Source organism: Macrobrachium nipponense, chromosome 26, assembly GCF_015104395.2.
Source record: "Macrobrachium nipponense isolate FS-2020 chromosome 26, ASM1510439v2, whole genome shotgun sequence".
Taxonomy (NCBI): domain Eukaryota; kingdom Metazoa; phylum Arthropoda; class Malacostraca; order Decapoda; family Palaemonidae; genus Macrobrachium; species Macrobrachium nipponense.
The window spans coordinates 51,966,448-51,987,675 of NC_087215.1; the positions used below are offsets into that span (position 1 = coordinate 51,966,448).

Below are 21,228 nucleotides of genomic sequence, written 5' to 3' on the forward strand. Positions count from 1 at the left end.
TTGTAAGGTCAGAATCGATATGAACTTATAGCGTCTCTGTTGGCTGATTGGATAGCGTCACTGACTGTCCTGATTTCGTCCCCGTCCACCTGGGACGGTGGTTCGATCCCATGGGGGGTACGAAATTGTTATCAACTTAAAAATTCCCCTTCGGTACATATATGAAAATATATCATTTGGAGGTAAAGTGAATTTAGATATTAAAGGACATTTGTAGCTTGAATTGATATATATATATATATATATATATATATTATATATATATATATATATATATATAATATATATGTTATGTATGTATGTATATATATATATATATATAATATATATATATATTATATATATATATATATATATATATATATATATATATATATATATATATATATTATATATATATGCAACAAATCATGTCAGTAAAAGGTGAAGAGGCAAAACAGCTCAATACATTGGGTTACTTTATTGTTGCCAACGTTTCAAGACTGTGGTCTCATTTTCAAGGCTATAAAAGGAGAATAAAAGATACATAAATTACAAACTTGTCCAGCAAGATTAACATAAATTGTCGCATACAAAAAAAGCACGAGAAAAAAATATAAAATATAAAATTAAAAATAACTAAAAGCACACAATGTATTAAACACTAAGTAAAAAAATTGTTACAAATTTAAAAAATATAAAACAAACCGTACAACCCAAGGTTCAGTTGCTGAAAGGTTTGCCAAGGCGAGAACGAGTCGAGATAACCAAGGAAAGATAGGAGTGGGCGGTCTAAGCAACGCATAATGAAACTGCTCTAGTGTTGTTACTGAATAGTGGAACAAGTGCTTAATGGCCAAGGAGTCGAGTACAGGGAGGTGACTTTCATTAGGGCTGGATAAAATTATCTTAAAATCATCGTAGTTGGTTCTGCATTTGCATATTTGTGCATGGTTTCTAATATTTGAAAACTCAGGACTAGAAAGCTTCATCCCTGTGCGTTAACTAATGCCTATGTGAGATTCACATAGTACTTTGAGCAGTCTTGGGAAGGAAATGTATTGGATTATCGGCCATTACCATTTCGACCCAACGATTATCGAAAGGAAAATTAAGGTTAATTAAGATAATCTACTTTAATATAACAAAAAGAATGATCACAAAAGAAACAAGTAAAAAAATGCACCGAAGTTTCTCCGGCGCAATCGAGTTTTCTGCTTACTGTATAATGCTGTATGAGCCGCTGCCCATGAAACTTGCAGCCACGGCCCGGTGGTGGCCTGTCCTATAATGTTGCCAGACGCACGACCATGGCTAAATTTAAACTTAAATAAAATAAACTAATGAAGGTAGAGGGCTGCAATTTGTTGTGTGTGATGATTGGAGGGATGATCATCATGATAATCTGAAGCCCTCTAGCGTCATTAGTTTTAAAGATCTGAGGGCGGACAGAAAAACTGCAGGGAGAAAAATCACGGATGGACAGACAAAGCCATCTCAATAGTTTTCTTTCACATAAAAACTAATAACCAGGTACGAGTCGTCGCATGCAGTGTAGCGATTTGAAGGAAAACTGGTTTGTCAGGCAGAAACGATATAGGTCACCCGGTTCAGATTTAGTGTTGTCCAAACATTTTCGCCTATTGTACCCTTTATTACCTTCTCCTACTATTACGTATCGCCCTCCCCCCCACTCTCCCTCATCATGGCTGACCAAACTCAGTTTTATTTAGGATAATCATGCAAATAGTTTATTAATTATGAAAAGACTGCATTATACGAGTGTTGTTCAATAAATTCAAATTTATTACACAAATAAAAATGATGATTTAATAACAAAATGCCTGAAGATTACTTACACAACTTAATGTGAGATGTGAGGCTGATGTTCGCTGATGATTTTTTCCATCCTTGGCGATATTGAGACTACTGCAGTGATGAGGCTTTGTTCCAAGTTGACATTTAGTTTGTTACTCTGTTTCGATTTTATAATGCTCAGTGCGGAGAAAGACACCTCACAATGATAGGTAGACCCAAATGGCAAAAGTTTTTCTAAAGCCATTTTTCCTAAGCCAGGGTGCTCCTTCATCACAGAGCTCCAGAAGTGAGTGACATTTGAGCTTTCAAATAACAGTTTTAGGCCACGGTCCGCACACACTTCTATCAGTGTTTTCTGGAAACAAATAGGAAGCTTCTCGTGGTTAGAAAAGAGGAATGGATTTCTAATCCAGTCAAGCTGTACTGATCGTTCATGTATGTTAGGATAGTAAGACTTAAAAGCACTAATAAGGTTAGTCAACTGTTCCATAATGACTGGTTTCACAGTGCCTTTCTCATAACTTTTATTGGAAAAGTAGGCATCTGGCAGAGGAAAGAACGTACTCTCCCCTTGAGCATGTTTGCTTCCACAGTTCTATTTTCTTTTGAAAACCAGCAACTTTGTCATAAAGGTTGAGAACGTTTGTGTCCTTACCTTGCAGAGACAACTCATTGAGTTTGCCGAATATGTCTTCAAGATATGCCAGTTGTGCAAGCCAAGTAATATTTTCAAAATATGTGGCAAAAGGAGATTCATGTTCTGATAAGAAGGAAGGTGCCTCATCTCGCAATTCAACAGTCTGGTGAGTATCCTTCCACGCGACAGCAGTAATAGCTCTGTGTGCTCTGACCCCATGCTTTCACACAGTGAGTAAAACAGACGACTATTAAGTAGTCTTGACTTAATAAAGTTGATTACTTTGATGGCATCATTGAGAATTCTGTGCAACTGTGACCTCATTTTCTTTGACGCTAATGATTCTCTGTGAATGATGCAGTGAGTCCACTCCCACATCAGGATTTACCTTCTTAAACCTTGCCACTAGGCCCTTCACCTTCCCGGTCATGGATGCAGCAGCATCTGTACACATACTCAAGCAAGATTTCCAGCTAAGTTCTTGTTCAGAGAAGAATTGATTAATAACATTGAAAATAGCCTCCCCTGTTGTGTACTCTTCTATTTTTTTGCAAAATAGTATGTGTTCTTTGATATCATCTTCATCGATATATCTCACAAAGGAGACAAGATGAGCCTGCCCACTGAAGTCAGTGGATTCGTCAACTTGGAGTGCAAATGACTGGCTTGCTTTCAGCTTATTCACAACCTGATCCGTAATATCTGCACTCATTTCACTTAGCCTGCGAGAGACAGTTTGATGTGACAAAGGAACTGCTTTTAGTTGGTCAGCTGTCTTTTTATCCAGCATTATTTCAGCCATCATTCCTGCAGCTGGAAAAATAAGTTCTTCAGCAACACTGAATGGCTTTTTGGCTCTAGCAATTAATAAAGATACAGCTAAAGATGCTTTCAGAGCCTTACCTGAAGTTGTGGTGGCTTTCTGAAATACTTTTTGGGAGCACTGAAGATATGAGAGCTTTCTTTTGAAAAATTCTACTGGTTTACCAACAGGACACTGATGTTTTGTTTTCAGGTGACGCTGGAGGTGAGCTGGTTTCATGCTGCTGTTGGCCAGTCTCTCCCCACAAAAGAAGCACAAAGCTTCCAGAGGATCAGAATTCGTAGCAGTAAATCCCAAAAGCACATAATCTTCCTTGTACTGCTGGTATTTAGGAAGATCTGTCTTCTTTTTCTCTGCACCTGTTTGATTTCCTTCATCTGTGTCACTGCTGCGGCTGCTGCAGCTGCCACGTTTTAGCCATCTAACCATTGCTGCTGTTAACGAAGGACTGCAACTGTAAGCTTGTATGCTAAGAAAAACACACGCGCACACTCTGACGCATAAGACAAGACTGAGCAACAGTAAGTGGTTGAACCCAACAGTCAGCACTGGTTTCGTACACAAATAATGCGCGTCCATCCTGGGTACCCACCCATCCGTCCGTTCCCCCCTTTTGGCCGTCATACAACAAAGGATGTTTCTGTTGTGTGTATGTGTGTTCCTTATTTGTTCACGTACCCTCATGATCAATGTTGCGTAACCCAAAGGGTACGCGGACCGCAGTTTGGACAACACTGTATCTAGATTATTCTAACAGAATTATCAGAACGAAGACATCTGCAAAACTAGACCTAGATATCCGACTGTTTGCCCGTTTTGACAAAGATCTTCTATTAGAAGAGTCTTCATCAAGGGACAGAGCATACTTGAAGGAAAAGTTCCTTCTTTCTGCAGAGCCGGTCTTCTAGATTATTCTAAGAGAATTGCCAGAAGGAAGACATCTGCAAGAATAGATCTAGATATCGTACTATTTTCCCGCTTTGACAGAGATCTTCTATTAAGAGAGTCTTCATCAAGGGATAGAGCATACTTGAAGGAAAAGTTCCTCCTTTCTGCAGAGCCGGTCTTCTAGATTATTCCAACAGAATTTCCAGAAGGAAGACATCTGCAAGAATAGACATAGATATCCGACTATTTGCCCGCTTTGACAGAGAACTTCTATTAGGAGAGTCTTCATCAAGAGACAGAGCATACTTGAAGGAAAAGTGCCTTCTTCCTGTAGAGCAGGTTCTTCTCCCATTTTTTCTTCTAACATAAATACCTCTGAAGGAATACAAAATCTGCAAGAATAGATCTAGATATATGACTATTTGCCCACTTTGACAGAGATCTTCTATTAGAAGAGTCTTCATCAAGGGACAGAGCATACTTGAAGGAAAAGTTCCTTCTTTCTGCAGAGCCGGTCTTCTAATTATACCAACAGAATTACCAGAAGGAAGACAAGAATAGATCTAGATATCCATTTGCCCGCTTTGACAGAGATCTTCTATTAAAAGAGTCTTCATCAAGGGACAGAGCATACTTGAAGGAAAAGTTCCTTCTTTCTGCAGAGCCGGTCTTCTAGATTATTCTAACAGAATTACCAGAAGGAAGACATCTGCAAGAATAGATAGATATTTGCCTGCTTTGACAGAGAACTTCTATTTGAAGTCTTCATCAAGGGACAGAGCATACATGAAGGAAAAGTTCCATCTTTCTTAATTTCTGCAAGAATACACCTAGATATCCGACTATTTGCCCGCTTTGACAGAGATTTTCTATTAGGAGAGTCTTCATCAAGAAAAAGAGCATACTTGAAGGAAAAGTTCCTCCTTTCTGCAGAGCCGGTCTTCTAGATTATTCCAACAGAATTTCCATAAGGAAGACATCTACAAGAATAGACCTAGATATCCGACTATTTGCCCGCTTTGACAGAGATCTTCTATTAGAAGAGTCCTCATTAAGGGACAGACCATACTTGAAGGATAAGTTCCTTCTTTCTGCAGAGCCAGTCTTCTAGATTATTCCAAATGAATTTCAAGAAGGAAGACATCTGCAAGAATAGACCTAGATATAAAACTATTTGCCCGATTTGACAAAGATCTTCTATTAGAAGAAGAATAGATCTGGATATCCGGCTATTTGCCCGCTTTGACAAAGATTTTCTATTAGGAGAGTCTTCATCAAGAGACAGAGCATACTTGAAGGAAAAGTTCCTCTTTCTGCAGAGCCGGTCTTCTAGATTATTCCAACAGAATTTCCAGAAGGAAGACATCTGCAAGAATAGACCTAGATATCCGACTATTTGCCCGCTTTGACAGAGATCTTCTATTAGAAGAGTCCTCATCAAGGGACAGACCATACTTGAAGGAAAAGTTCCTTCTTTCTGCAGAGCCAGTCTTCTGGATTATTCCAAATGAATTTCAAGAAGGAAGACATCTGCAAGAATAGACCTAGATATCCAACTATTTGCCTGCTTTGACGGAGATCTTCTATTAGAAGAATCTTCATCAAGGGACAGAGCATACTTGAAGGAAAAGTTCCTTCTTTCTGCAGAGCCGGTCTTCTAGATTATTCTAACAGAATTACCAGATGGAAGACATTTGCAAGAATAGATCTAGATATCCGACTATTTGCCTGCTTTGACATAGATCTTCTATTAGAAGAGTCTTCATCAAGGGACAGAGCATACTTAAAGGATAAGTTCCTTCTTTCTGCAGAGCCGGTCTTCTAGATTATTCCAACAGAATTTCCAGAAGGAAGACATCTGGAGGAATAGATCTAGATATCCGACTATTTGCCCACTTTGACAGAGATCTTCTATTGGAAGAGTCTTTATCAAGGGACAGAGCATAATTGAAGGAAAAGTTCCTTCTTTCTGCAGAGCCGGTCTTCTAGATTATTCTAACAGAATTACCAGAAGGAAGGATTCTAACAAAAGATTACCAGAAGGAAGACTTCTGCAAGAATAGATCTACATATCCGACTATTTGCCCGCTTTGACATAGATCTTCTATTAGAAGAATCTTCATCAAGGGACAGAGCATACTTGAAGGAAAAGTTCCTTCTTTCTGCAGAGACAGCCTTCTAGATTATTCTAACAGAATTACCAGAAGGACGACATCTGCAAGAATAGATCTAGATATCCGACTATTTGCCCGCTTTGACAGAGATCTTCTATTAGAAGAGTCTTCATCAAAGGACAGAGCTATACTTGAAGGAAAAGTTCCTTCTTTCTGCAGAGTCGGTCTTCTAGATTATTCTAACAGAATTACCAGAAGGACGACATCTGCAAGAATAGATCTAGATATCCGACTATTTGCCCGCTTTGACAGAGATCTTCTATTAGAAGAGTCTTCATCAAGGGACAGAGCTATACTTGAAGGAAAAGTTCCTTCTTTCTGCAGAGCCGGTCTTCTAGATTATTCCAACAGAATTTCCAGAAGGAAGACATCTTTAAGAATAGATCTAGATATCCGACTATTTGCCCGCTTTGACAGAGATCTTCTATTAGAAGAATCTTCATCAAGGGACAGAGCATACTTGAAGGAAAAGTTCCTTCTTTCTGCAGAGCCGTTCTTCTAGATTATTCTATCAGAATTACCAGAAGGAAGACATCTGCAAGAATAGATCTGGATATCCGACTATTTGCCCGCTTTGACAGAGATCTTCTATTAGAAGAGTCCTCATCAAGGGACAGAGCATACTTGAAGGAAAAGTTCCTTCTTTCTGCAGAGCCGATCTTCTAGATTATTCTAACAGAATTACCAGAAGGAAGACATCTGCAAGAATAGATCTGGATATCCGACTATTTGCCCGCTTTGACAGAGATCTTCTATTAGAAGAGTCCTCATCAAGGGACAGAGCATACTTGAAGGAAAAGTTCCTTCTTTCTGCAGAGCCGATCTTCTAGATTATTCTAACAGAATTACCAGAAGGAAGACATCTGCAAGAATAGAGCTGCATATCCGACTATTTGCCCACTTTGACAGAGATCTTCTATTTGAAGTCTTCATCAAGGGACAGAGCTATACTTGAAGGAAAAGTTCCTTCTTTCTGCAGAGCCGGTCTTCTAGATTATTCTATCAGAATTATCAGAAGGAAGACATCTGCAAGAACAGATCTAGATATCCGACTATTTGCCCGCTTTGACAAGGATCTTCTATTAGAAGAATCTTCATCAAGGGACAGAGCATACTTGAAGGAAAAGTTCCTTCTTTCTACAGAGCCGGTCTTCTAGATTATTCTATGAGAATTACCAGAAGGAAGACATCTACAAGAATAGATCTAGATATCCAACTATTTGCCCGCTTTGACAGAGATCTTCTATTAGGAGAGTCTTCATCAAGGGACAGAGCATACTTGAAGGAAAAGTTCCTTCTTTCTGCAGAGCCGGTCTTCTAGATTATTCTAACAGAATTACCAGAAGGAAGACATTTGCAAGAATAGATCTAGATATCCGACTATTTGCCCGCTTTGACAGAGATCTTCTATTAGAAGAGTCTTCAGCAAGGGACAAAGCATACTTGAAGGAAAAGGTCCTTCTTTTCTTGCAAGAAGCCGGTCTTCTAATATTATTCTATCAGAATTATCAGAAGGAACATTCTTTGCAAGATTAGGATCAGATATCTCACTATTTGCCCCGGCTTTGCCAGAAGATTCTTCTATTAGAAGAGGTCTTCATCAAGGGACAAGAGCTAGACTTGAAAGGTAAATGTTCCTCCTTTCTGCAGAGCGGTCTTCTAGATATTTTACTAATTACCAGAAGGAAGACATCTGCAAGAATAGATCTAGGATATCCGACTAGTTTGCGCTTTGACAGAGATCTTCTATGTGAGAGAGGAGAGAGATAAGTCTTCATCAGGGGACGAGCATACTTGAAGGATAAAGTTCTTCTTTCTGCAGAGCCGGTCTTCTAGATTAATCCAAACAGATTTTCCAGACGGAAATCTGCAAGATATTCTATAGGAAGGTTCTTCATCGGGGAACAGGAATACTTGAAGGAAAAGTTTCCTCTTTCTGCAGAACCGGTGTTCGTCTAGATTATTCTAACAGAATTACCAGAAGGAAGGACATTTGCAAGAATAGATCTAGATATCCGAACTATTTGGCCCGCTTTGACAGAGATCTTCTATTAGTGAGTTCTTCAGCAGGGACAAAGCAACTTGAAGGAAAAGGTCCTTTTTCTTTCTGCCAGAGCCCGCCAGGTTTCTTCTAGAATTATTCTATCAGAATATCCAGAAGGAAGGACATCTTGCAAGAATAGATCTAAGGAATATCCAACTATTTGCCCGCTTTGACAGAGATCTTCTATTAGAGAGTCTTCATCAAGGGACAGAGCTATACTTGAAGGTAAAGTTCCTCCTTTTCTGCAGAGCCAGGTCTTCTAGACTTATTTTGAACAGAATTACAGAAGGAAGACATCTGCAAGAATAGATCTGGATATTTAACGAGACTCTTTGACCGCTTTGACAGAGATCTTCTATTTGAAGTCTTCATCACGGGACAGAGCATACTTGAAGGAAAAGTTCCTTCTTTCTGCAGAGCCGGTCTTCTAGATTAATCCAACAGATTTTCCAGAAGGAAGAAATCTGCAAGAATAGATCTAGATATCCAACTATTTGCCCGCTTTGACAGAGATCTTCTATTAGAAGAATCTTCATCAAGGGACAGAGCATACTTGAAGGAAAAGTTCCTTCTTCCTGCAGAGCTGGTTTTCTAGATTATTCTATCAGAATTACCAGAAGGAAGACATCTGCAAGAATAGATCTAGATATCCGACTATTTGCCCGCTTTGACAGAGATCTTCTATTAGAAAAGTCCTCATCAAGGGACAGACCATACTTGAAGGAAAAGTTCCTTCTTTCTGCAGAGCCGGTCTTCTAGATTATTCTAACAGAATTACAAGAGGGAAGACATCTGCAAGAATAGATCTAGATATCCAACTATTTGCCCACTTTGACAGAGATCTTCTATTAGAAGATTCTTCATCAAGGGACAGAGCATACTTGAAGGAAAAGTTCCTTCTTTCTGCAGAGCGGGTCCTCTATATTATTCTAACAGAATTTCCAGAAGTCAAACATCTGCAAGAATAGACATAGATATCCAACTACTTGCCCTCTTTGACAGAGATCTTCTATTAGAAGAGTCTTCATCAAGGGACAGAGCATACTTGAAGGAAAAGTTCCTTCTTTCTGCAGAGTCGGTCTTCTAGATTATTCTAACAGAATTTCCAGAAGTCAGACATCTGCAAGAATAGACATAGATATCCGACTATTTGCCCTCTTTGACATAGATCTTCTATTAGAAGAGTCTTCATCAAGGGACAGAGCGTACTTGAAGGTAAAGTTCCTTCTTTCTGCAGAGCCGGTCTTCTAGATTATTCTAACAGAATTACCACATGGAAGACATCTGCAAGAATAGATCTACATATCCGACTATTTGCCCGCTTTGACATAGATCTTCTATTAGAAGAGTCTTCGTCAAGGGACAGAACATACTTGAAGGAAAAGTTATTTCTTTCTGCAGAGCCGGTCTTCTAGATTATTCCAACAAAATTTCCAGAAGGAAGACATCTGCATGAATAGATCTAGATATCCGACTATTTGCCCGCTTTGACAAGGATCTTCTATTAGAAGAATCTTCATCAAGGGACAGAGCATACTTGAAGGAAAGGTTCCTTCTTCCTGCAGAGCCGGTTTTCTAGATTATTCTATCAGATTTTACAGAAAGGAAGACATCTGCAAGCCTAGATCTGATATCCGAACTATTTGCCAGCTTTTAACAGAGAAATCTCTATTAGAAGAATCCTCATCAGGGACGAGCATACTTCGGAGAAGTTCCTTCTTTTCTGCAGAGCGGTCTGTCTTTTTAGATTATTCTAACCAACAAATTGACCGAGGGAAGACATCTGCAAGAATAGATCTAGATATCCGAACTATTTTGCCCGCTTTTAGACAGAGATCGTCTATTAGAAGATTCTTTCATCAAGGACAGAGCATACTTGAAGGAAGTTCCTTCTTTCTCCAGAGCTGGTCTTCTAGATTATTCTAACAGAATTTTTCCAGAAGTCAGACATCTGCAAGAATTAAGACATAGATATCCAAACTATTTTGCCCTCTTTGACAGAGATCTTCTATTAGAAGAGTTCTTCATGAAGGGACAGAGCATACTTTGAAGGAAAAGTTTCCTTTCTTTCTACAGAGCCGGTCCCCCTTCTAGATTATTTTCTAACAGAATTTCCAGAAGTCAGAAACATCTGCAAGAATAGACATAGATATCCGACAATTTGCCCTCTTTGACATGATCTTCTATTAGCGAGTCTTCATCAAGGACAGAGCATACTTGAAGGAAAAGTTCCTTCTTTCTGAAGAGCCGGTCTTCTAGATTATTCTAACAGAATTACCACATGGAAGACATCTGCAAGAATAGATCTAGATATCCGACTATTTGCCCGCTTTGACATAGATCTTCTACTAGAAGAGTCTTCGTCAAGGGACAGAACATACTTGAAGGAAAAGTTCCTTCTTTCTGCAGAGCCAGCTTCTAGATTATTCCAACAAAATTTCCAGAAGGAAGACATCTGCAAGAATAGATCTAGATATCCGACTATTTGCCCACTTTGACAAGGATCTTCTATTAGAAGAATCTTCATCAAGGGACAGAGCATACTTGAAGGAAAAGTTCCTTCTTTCTGCAGAGCCGGTCTTCTAGGTTAATCCAACAGATTTTCCAGAAGGAAGACATCTGCAAGAATAGATCTGGATATCCGATTATTTGCCAGCTTTGACAGAAATCTTCTATTAGAAGAGTCCTCATCAAGGGACAGAGCATACTTGAAGGAAAAGTTCCTTCTTTCTGCAGAGCCGGTCTTCTAGATTATTCTAACCAAATTACCAGAGGGAAGACATCTGCAAGAATAGATCTAGATATCCGACTATTTGCCCGCTTTGACAGAGATCTTCTATTAGAAGATTCTTCATCAAGGGACAGAGCATACTTGAAGGAAAAGTTCCTTCTTTCTGCAGAGCCGGTCTTCTAGATTATTCTAACAGAATTTCCAGAAGGAAGACATCTGCAAGAATAGACATAGATAACCGACTATTTGCCCTCTTTGACAGAGATCTTCTATTAGAAGAGTCTTCATCAAGGGACAGAGCATACTTGAAGGAAAAGTTCCTTCTTTCTGCAGAGCCGGTCTTCTAGATTATTCTAACAGAATTACCACATGGAAGACATCTGCAAGAATAGATCTAGATATCCGACTATTTGCCCGCTTTGACATAGATCTTCTATTAGAAGAGTCTTCGTCAAGGGACAGAGCATACTTGAAGGAAAAGTTCCTTCTTTCTGCAGAGCCGGTCTTCTAGATTATTCTAACAGATTACCACATAGAAGACATCTGCAAGAATAGATCTAGATATCCAACTATTTGCCTGCTTTGACAGAGATCTTCTATTAGAAGAGTCTTCATCAAGGGACAGACCATACTTAAAGGAAAAGTTCCTTCTTTCTGCAGAGCCTGTCTTCTAGATTATTCTAACAGAATTAGCAGAGGGAAGACATCTGCAACAATAGATCTAGATATCCGACTATTTGCCCGCTTTGACATAGATCTTCTATTAGAAGAGTCTTTGTCAAGGGACAGAACATACTTGAAGGAAAAGTTCCTTCTTTCTGCAGAGCCGGTCTTCTAGATTATTCTAACAGAATTACCACATAGAAGACATCTGCAAGAATAGATCTAGATATCCAACTATTTGCCTGCTTTGACAGAGATCTTCTATTAGAAGAGTCTTCATCAAGGGACAGAGCATACTTGAAGGAAAAGTTCCTTCTTTCTGCAGAGCCGGTCTTCTAGATTATTCTAACAGAATTACCAGAAGAAAGACATCTGCAAGAATAGATCTAGATATCCGACTATTTGCCCGCTTTGACAGAGATCTTCTATTAGAAGTCTTCATCAAGGGACAGAGCATACTTGAAGGAAAAGTTCCTTCTTTCTGCAGAGCCGGTCTCTATATTATTCTAACAGAATTACCACATAGAAGACATCTGCAAGAATAGATCTAGATATCCGACTATTTGCCCGCTTTGACAAAGATCTTCTATTAGAAGTCTTCATCAAGGGACAGAGCATACTTGAAGGAAAAGTTCCTTCTTTCTGCAGAGCCGGTCTTCTAGATTATTCTAACAGAATTACCAGAAGGAAGACATCTGCAAGAATAGATCTAAATATCCGACTATTTGCCCGCTTTGACAAGGATCTTCTATTTGAAGTCTTCATCAAGGGAACGAGCATATTGAAGGAAAGTTCACTTCTTTCTGCAGACCGGTCTTCTAGATATTCTAACAGATTACCAGAAGAAAGACATCTGCAAGAATAGATCCTAAATAGCCGATATTGCCCGCTGATCACGGATCTTCTATTTGAAGTCTTCATCAAGGGACCAGAGCATACTGGAAGGAAAAGTTCCATCCTTTCTGCAGAGCCAGTCTTCTAGTATTATTCTAAACAGAATTACCAGAAGGAAGACTTCTGCAAGAATAGATCTAAAGATCCGACTATTTTTGCCCGCTTTGACAAGGATCTTCTATTTGAAGTCTTCATCAGGGAAAGCATACTTGAAAGAAAGTTCCTTCTATCTGCAGACCGGTCTTCTAATTATTCTAACAAGAATTACCAGAAGGAGACATCTGCAAGAATAAATCAAATATACCGACTATTTGCCCACATTGAACAAGGTCTTCTATTTGAGTCTTCAATCAAGGGACAGAGTCATCCTTGAAGGAAAAGTTTTCCTCCTTTTCTGCGAGGCCGGTCTTCTCGATTATTCCAAACAAAATTTCCAGAAGGAGACTCTTGCAAGGGCAATGAATAGATCGAGCTATCCGACTATTTTCCCGCTTTGCAAGATCTTCTATTTAGGAAATCTTCATCAAGGGACAGAGCATCTTGAAGGAAAAGTTCCTTCTTGTCCGCAGAGTCCGTCTTCCTAGATTTTCTATCAGAATTACTAGAAGGAGACATCTGCAAGATAGATCTAGATATCCGACTATTTGCCCGCTTTGACAGAGTCTTCTATTGAAGAGTCTCGTCAAGGGGACAGAAGCATACTTGAAGGAAAAGTATTCCTTCTTTCTGCGAGCCTGGTCTTCTATATTTTCTACAGAATTTCGAGAAGTCAGAACATCTGCAAGAATAGACATAGATATCGGACTATTTTGCCCTCTTTTTGACAGAGGATCTTCTATTTAGAAGAGTCTTCATCAAAAGGGACAGAGCTACTTGAAGGAAAAGTTCCTTTTTCTTTGGCAGAGCCGGTTCTTCTATTATTTCTTTAACAGAATTTACCAAGAAGGAAGAACCATCTGGAAGAATAGAATCTAAATATCGACTCCCCCGCTTTGAAAAAGGGGATCTTCTACTTGAAGTCTTCATCAAGGGAGAGATACTTGAAGGAAAAGTTCCTTCTTTCTGCAGAGCCGGTTCTTCTAGATTATTCTAACAGAATTACCAGAAGGGAAGATTATCTGCAAGAATAGATCTAATATCCGACTATTTGCCCGCTTTGACAAGGATCCTCTATTAGAAGAATCTTCATCAGGACAGAGCATACTTGAAGGAAAGTTCCTTCTTTCTGCGGAGCCGGTCTTCTAGATTATTCTAACAGAATTACCAGAAAGGGAAGACATCTGCAAGAATATTGATCTAAAGAATATCCGACTATTTGCCCCGCTTTGACAAGGATCTTCTATTTGAAGTCTTCATCAAGTACAGAGATACTTGAAGGGAAAGTTCCTCCTTTCTGCAGAGCCGGTCTTCTAGATTATTCCAACAAATTTCCAGAAGGAAGGGACATCTGCATGAATAGATCTAGATATCCGACATTTGCCCGCTTTGACAAGGATCTTCTATTAGAAGGAATCTTCATCAAGGGACAGAGCATACTTTGAAGGAAAAAGTTCCTTTCTTTCTGCAGAGCCGGCTTCTAGTTAATTCTAACAGAAATTTTACAGAAGGAAGACATCTGCAAGAATAGATCTAAATATCCGACTATTTGCCCGCTTTGACAAGGATATTTCTATTTGAAGTCTTCATCCAAGGGACAGAGCATACTTGAAGAAAAGTTCCTCCCTTTCTGCAGAGGCGGTCTCTAGATTATTCCAACAAAATTTCCAGAAGGAAGGACATCTGCATGAATTAGATCTAGATATCCGAACCCATTTGCCCACATTTGACAAGGATCTTCTATTAGAAGAATCTTCATCAAGGGACAGAGCATACTTGAAGGAAAAGTTCCTTCTTTCTGCAGAGCCGGTCTTCTAGATTATTCTATCAGAATTACTAGAAGGAAGACATCTGCAAGAATAAGATCTAAGATATCCGACTATTTGCCCACTTTTGACAAGAGATTTCTTCTATTTGAAGCCCTTCATCAAGGGACAGAGCATACGGTGAAGGAAAAGTTCCTTCTTTCTGCAGAGCCGGTCTTCTAGATTATTCTAAGAATTACCAGAAGGAAGACATCGCAAGAATGATCTAAATAATCCGAAATTGCCCTTTTAACAAGGATCTTCTATTTTGAAGTCTTCATCAAGGCAGAGCAATAATGAAGGAAAAGTTCCTTCTTTCTGCAGAGCCGGTCCTTCTAGATTATTCTAACGAATTACCAGAAGGAAGACATCTGCAAGAATAGATCTAAATATCCGACTATTTGCCCGCTTTGACAAGGATCTTCTATTAGAAGAATCTTCATCAAGGGACAGAGCATACTTGAAGGAAAAGTTCCTTCTTTCTGCAGAGCCGGTCTTCTAGATTATTCTAACAGAATTACCAGAAGGAAGACATCTGCAAGAATAGATCTAAATATCCGACTATTTGCCCGCTTTGACAAGGATCTTCTATTTGAAGTCTTCATCAAGGGACAGAGCATACTTGAAGGAAAAGTTCCTCCTTTCTGCAGAGCCGGTCTTCTAGATTATTCCAACAAAATTTCCAGAAGGAAGACATCTGCATGAATAGATCTAGATATCCGACCATTTGCCCGCTTTGACAAGGATCTTCTATTAGAAGAATCTTCATCAAGGGACAGAGCATACTTGAAGGAAAAGTTCCTTCTTTCTGCAGAGCCGGTCTTCTAGATTATTCTTTCAGAATTACTAGAAGGAAGACATCTGCAAGAATAGATCTAGATATCCGACTATTTGCCCGCTTTGACAGAGATCTTCTATTAGAAGAGTCTTCATCAAGGGACAGAGCATACTTGAAGGAAAAGTTCCTTCTTTCTGCAGAGCCGGTCTTCTAGATTATTCCAACAAAATTTCCAGAAGGAAGACATCTGCATGAATAGATCTAGATATCCGACCATTTGCCCGCTTTGACAAGGATCTTCTATTAGAAGAATCTTCATCAAGGGACAGAGCATACTTGAAGGAAAAGTTCCTTCTTTCTGCAGAGCCGGTCTTCTAGATTATTCTATCAGAATTACTAGAAGGAAGACATCTGCAAGAATAGATCTAGATATCCGACTATTTGCCCACTTTGACAGAGATCTTCTATTTGAAGTCTTCATCAAGGGACAGAGCATACTTGAAGGAAAAGTTCCTTCTTTCTGCAGAGCCGGTTTTCTAGATTATTCCAACAGAATCATCTTCTGGTATCCCTCTGGTACCTTCTGGATTCCTTCTGGAGGCCTTCTGGATCCTTCTGGAGGCCTTCTGGGTTCCTTCTGGATCCTTCTGGTGACCCTTTGGGCTCTTTCTCCTGGCCTTCTGGGGTCATTCTCCACCTTCTGACCTCCTGGCCTCCTTCTGGTGACCTTCCGGTGGCCTTCTGGTGGTCCTCTGGCTCTCCAAATAGCTGTTGGCTCTTAAACTGAGAGCTCGTCCTCCAGCCTCCGCACAGCTTTTGGCTCTAATCCTGAGAGCTAGTCCTCCAACCTCTGAACAGCTGTTGGCTCTTATCCTGAGAGCTTGTCCTCCAGTCTCCAAACAGCTGTTGGCTTTTATCCCGAGAGCTCGTCCTCCAGCCTCCGAACAGCTGTTGGCTCTTATCCTGAGAGCTCGTTTTTCAGCCTCCGAACAGCTGTTGGCTCTCATCCTCGTGAGAGCTAATCCTCCGTCCTCCGAACAATTGTTGACTCTCATCCTCCTAAGAGGTTGTCCTCCTTCCTCCTGACGAGTTGGGGGAAACTTGCTATATATCAAGACATCCTCCCCCTCGTCAGCCATAAAAATCCTCCTCCTGACGAGTTGGGGGAAACTCGTAATCCATATAGACACCCTCTTCCTGACGAGTTGGGGGAAATTCGTCAGCCATAAAGACATCCTCCTCCTGACGAGTTTTGGGAAACTCGTCATCCATATAGACATCCTCTTCCTGACGAGTTGGGGGAAACTCGTCAGCCATAAAGATATCCTCCTCCTGACGAGTTGGGCTAAACTCGTCAGCCATAAAGACATTCTCCTCCTGACGAGTTGGGCTAAACTCGTCATCCATAAAGACATCCTCTTCCTGACGAGTTGGGGGAAACTCGGCAGCCAAAAAGACATCCTCCTCCTGACGAGTTGGGCTAACTCGTCATCCATAAAGACATCCTCCTTCTGACGAGTTGGGAGAAACTCGTCAGCCATCAAAATGCTCCTTTCTCATTACGAAACGTTTTTTTCTTGCAGTATTTTTTGTTATCAACGTTATAGTTCCAACTTCTGCAAGTCTTCTAATTTCTGTTCCAATATTTTCTGTTATATATTTATATTTTGTTCCAATTCCTGCAAGTCCTTTTCTCTCTGATCCAATTCTCTCTGTTTTGCACGCAGGTTTTCTTCCCATTTCTGCAAGTCTTCTCTATCTTTTTCCAGTTGTCTTTGTTGTTCAACCAGATTTTGTTCCCATTCCCACAACTCTTCTTCCTTCTCTTGACATTTGTATTTTTTCGACGCCAATGCATTTCTCTCTATTTGCATATTAAGAGCAATTTCTTCCATTTTCATACAGACATTTTGTATTTCCACCTTCTCTTTTTCGAATTTTTGCCTCTCCTTGATAAAGACTTCTCTCTCCTTTTGAAACTTTTGTTTCTCTATCCTGAAGTCTGTTCCCTCAGAAGTAAATTGATCTGGAACAACGCGCTTTTGTCCTCTAGTCCAAGTTGTGGAACGACGGTGTTTTTGTCCTCTCGTCCAAGGTGTGGAACAACGGTGCTTTTGTCCTCTCGTCCATGGTGTGGAACAACGGTGCTTTTGTCCTCTCGTCCAAGTTGTGGAACGACGGTGTTTTTGTCCTCTCGTCCAAGGTGAACGCGGTGCCTCTCGTCCAAGGTGTGGAACAACGGTGCTTTTGTCCTCTCGTCCAAGTTGTGGAACGACGGTGTTTTTGTCCTCTCGTCCAAGGTGTGGAACAACGGTGCTTTTGTCCTCTCGTCCAAGGTATGGAACGACGGTGTTTTTGTCCTCTCGTCCAAGTTGTGGAACGACGGTGTTTTTGTCCTCTCGTCCAAGGTGTGGAACGACGGTGTTTTTGTCCTCTCGTCCAAGTTGTGGAACGACGGTGTTTTTGTCCTCTCGTCCAAGGTGTGGAACGACGGTGTTTTTGTCCTCTCGTCCAAGTTGTGGAACGACGGTGTTTTTGTCCTCTCGTCCAAGTTGTGGAACGACGGTGTTTTTGTCTGGGAGAGCTGTCGGTCTGACATTTTTGCTCTGGCATGCACATTCATGAAACTTTTCAATCTCCGTTTTCATTCTGCTCCCTCGAGTTTTAAGCCAGGATATGTGCATGAGTGTCTAGATGTGCTCTCATGACCATATCAGCCTTGCTATGTCCCAGATTTTTCTTCTGCGCTTTCAGTTCTTGTATCAATTTCTTGGCGTTGTCCCTATTCTCGTGATCATCTAAAGCTCGTCGGGTCACTAGTTTTATAACTTGAATCCCTGATTTCTTTAAACGTTGTATGTAAAATTCCTCTGACCCTAAAACCTCTTCTAACGCCTGGTAGTCTTTTGCAGTTTTTTGCCATTCGTTTAAGGACATATTATCCATCTTAGTAACAAGAGACTCAAATATTTCGGTTTCGAATAGCCTGGTGTCTGACACTAGAGTCTCGATCTGGGTTTTGGACTTCTCCCCCAGTCCTCGCATCATTTGTTTGAGTGATTCAATTTCTTCACGGAGGCTTTGCATTTCCATGTCCTTATCCAATTGAAGTTCTTCTATTCGTACCTCCATCAGTTGCTTGTGTACCTCCAGAGACTCATATTGAATGCCAATGCATACGCAGTTCTTCTTCTAGACCGAGGATGATTTGAATCTCTCTTCACGGGTTTCTCTTTTTTGTACCTCCAGAGACTCATATTGAAAGCACAATTCATCCATTCTTCTTTCTAGCCGAGGGATGATTGAATCTCTCTTCACGGGTTCCTTTTTTGTAAAAACATTTTCCAGAGATTCGATCTTCCTGTCCCTCATTCTCGCTTCATCTTCTAATGAGTTTATGAGTTTATTTTGACTCAAGATCTTCTGTTGAAGAGTCATAATATTTTGGTTTGCCCGTTCAAGCTGGTGTTCATTTTCTCCATTCTTCTTCTCCAACTGCTGAATTTTTTCCTGTTGGGTCACGATGTTTTTCTTCAGCCCATCTTTTTCTTCGGTGTACTGCTCGAATTTATCCGCCATGAAGTCCAGTTGCCTTTGAGCCTTCTCCAATTCTTGAGCCAAACGGGAGACATCCGACTGCAAACGTTGAATGTCTTCATGTTTTTTTTCTTTTTCTACGTCCATCGGCGGTCTAACACTTTCGACGCGACTTACTTGCGAAGAGATAATATCCTCACGGATCCGTTGTTGTAAAGTATTAGAGTTCACTCCATAGTTGCCGACGGCAGGTGATATGGAGCCACGGTTCCCTGCTCCGAAGCAGGAAAATAATGAGCAATTTTGAATATTTATATTAATCATTTTGCTATGTTTGTACTCGATGCGTTGCGCTCTGGTTAGTTTCACATACTGACTGAAGCCCTTCAGGCATACTGGAGCCGCGGATGTTTCAGAAGTTTCCTCTTGGAAATCCCGAAGTAATTCTTTAGAGTTCTATGTCTCCAGTTCGGTTTACACACACACACACACACACGTTTCAAACTGATCGATTTCCAGGAGTAAACTTATGAATTCTCCGGGGCTCCAGTCTCCAGATGCCGTTTTCACCCTCTGGAACGGCCTCTGGTACGGTAGGGGTTGTGTGTGTGTGTGGGGGGGGTGTGTGTGGTGTGTTGGGTGGGGGGGGGGGGGGGGGGGGGGGGGGGGGGATCATTATATCCTTTGTCAGCTCCTTTAGTTCCTTCTGCCATTAACGTTCAGTGACGCCTGCAAAGTTGGGTGCAGGCAAATCTTCATAGACGTTACGATCGCCGGATCCGGTCATCTAAAACGGAAGTAAATCTCACTGTCTATGGGGTTATCGTCTGACGAAAAGTGGGCGGAGTCCGTCGGCCTCTCCGATCAACTCGCATCCTGCCGTTGCCAGGTTCGTGGCATCCGATTTAGTTCAGGTGGCCGGAAGCCTCCACGTCTATGGCGTGATCTGAAGATTTACTTCAGTTTCAACGAGACGTGACGCGGCAACATGGCAGCTACGTCCGCAGATAATGAGTTCTGGGAGGAGTTTATTGAACGTCGTAGGAAATCGAAATTAGGCTTATGATAAATTACAGGGAAAATTACAGAAGAATGATATATATATTGCATCTTGCATAGTCTAGTGGTATAAACGGTAGTTTAGTATACAGTAGGTCTATGATCCGTTAATGCAGAATAGGCACTTAATCCTACTGTTCTGTAGCCAATTAAGTGTACAATTTTCACCTATTGCACACAAAATTTTTTGTTTATTCACGGAACACTGAAATATTATTGAATATATTATCATAGACTTTTATCTTATTTTATGTATGGAAAGTAACAATGTAATTTAAATAATAGTACTACGCACGCACACACTAAATGTATATATATATATATATTATATATATATATATATTATATATATTATATATATATATATATATATATGTATGTGTGTATATATATATGTGTGTGTATATATATATATATGTGTATATATATATATATATATATTATATATATATATATAATATATATACACACATATACATATACACTTATGTGCGAGAGTATATTTTGTATTTACGTATTGTGTTTGTATGTTATGTACTGTATGTATAGTACTGTTGTACGTAATGTATGCTGTCTGTTTTATATTTGTACAGTAATATATTTTAACACTACTGGGGCTTTTGATTGTCACTGTTTAAATTACATTGTTATTTGTCGCACATAAAATAAGTTTATGGCAATAATTTCAGTAATATTTAAATTTTCCTTGTGTAAATAAAGAATTTTGTGTAGAAAAGATCTGAAAATTGTATTCTTACTTGGGTACAGAACCGTAGTTCTAAGGGCCTATTCTGCTTTAACACGGAAGACTGTTGACCTACTGGCTTATACCATTGCTTGTTGGTTTACCACTAGATAGAAAGATACTGTGTATCAAACAAGATACTGTTTACCTTTGTAAACTCGTCTTTGCATAACTTGAAATAATTGCCTTCTACATGTGTTGGTATATTATCCCCCAAGGAACGACCTTGCAGAGCGGTAAGCGACGTGTGTCCGGCAACCTCTCCGATACAATAATCTTGGTTTGGTTTGGTTGTGTGTGTTGTAGTGGGTTTTTTATCGTATTTATGTAATAATAATTCAGCAATGGTCGGTCTGCTCCTCCATTCCCGGGTAATCGAATCAGTTCACCAGGGTAAGTAAATTAAAAATTCATTAATTAAATAAGTTACTTGTGAGGTAATTCATTTCAGTTCTCTAACCATAGTTTCAATTCGTTGCCCTCCTTTTGTCGCTGGGAGTTCTAGTTTTGGGAGTTTCTGTTTCAGCGCAATACTAGAGCGCAGTCTATATCGTCAA

At 40.0% G+C, this 21,228-nt stretch overlaps 2 protein-coding genes across 2 annotated transcripts in view; both read right to left on the reverse strand.

Annotated features, from left to right (window-relative positions):
- Positions 1 to 21,228, reverse strand: part of LOC135200276 (nephrin-like) — an 833,838-nt gene that overhangs the window by 746,391 nt on the left and 66,219 nt on the right.
- Positions 2,727 to 16,020, reverse strand: LOC135199679 (zinc finger MYM-type protein 6-like). The gene is made up of 2 exons (XM_064227834.1): positions 15,911 to 16,020; positions 2,727 to 3,726 (listed from the first exon to the last, which is right to left on the reverse strand). Exons 1-2 carry the CDS (start codon positions 16,018 to 16,020, stop codon positions 2,727 to 2,729), a joined length of 1,110 nt encoding a protein of 369 aa, XP_064083904.1.

Bases quoted from the DNA above. Each gene is read 5' to 3' on its own strand.
- LOC135199679 (XM_064227834.1), bottom strand. From the start codon at position 16,020: ATGACCCCAGAAGGCCAGGAGAAAGAGCCCAAAGGGTCACCAGAAGGA. The intron at 3,727-15,910 runs GTACCAGAGGGA...TGTTTTTCTTAG, and splicing joins CTCCAGAAGGAATCCAGAAG to CATACAAGCTTACAGTTGCA.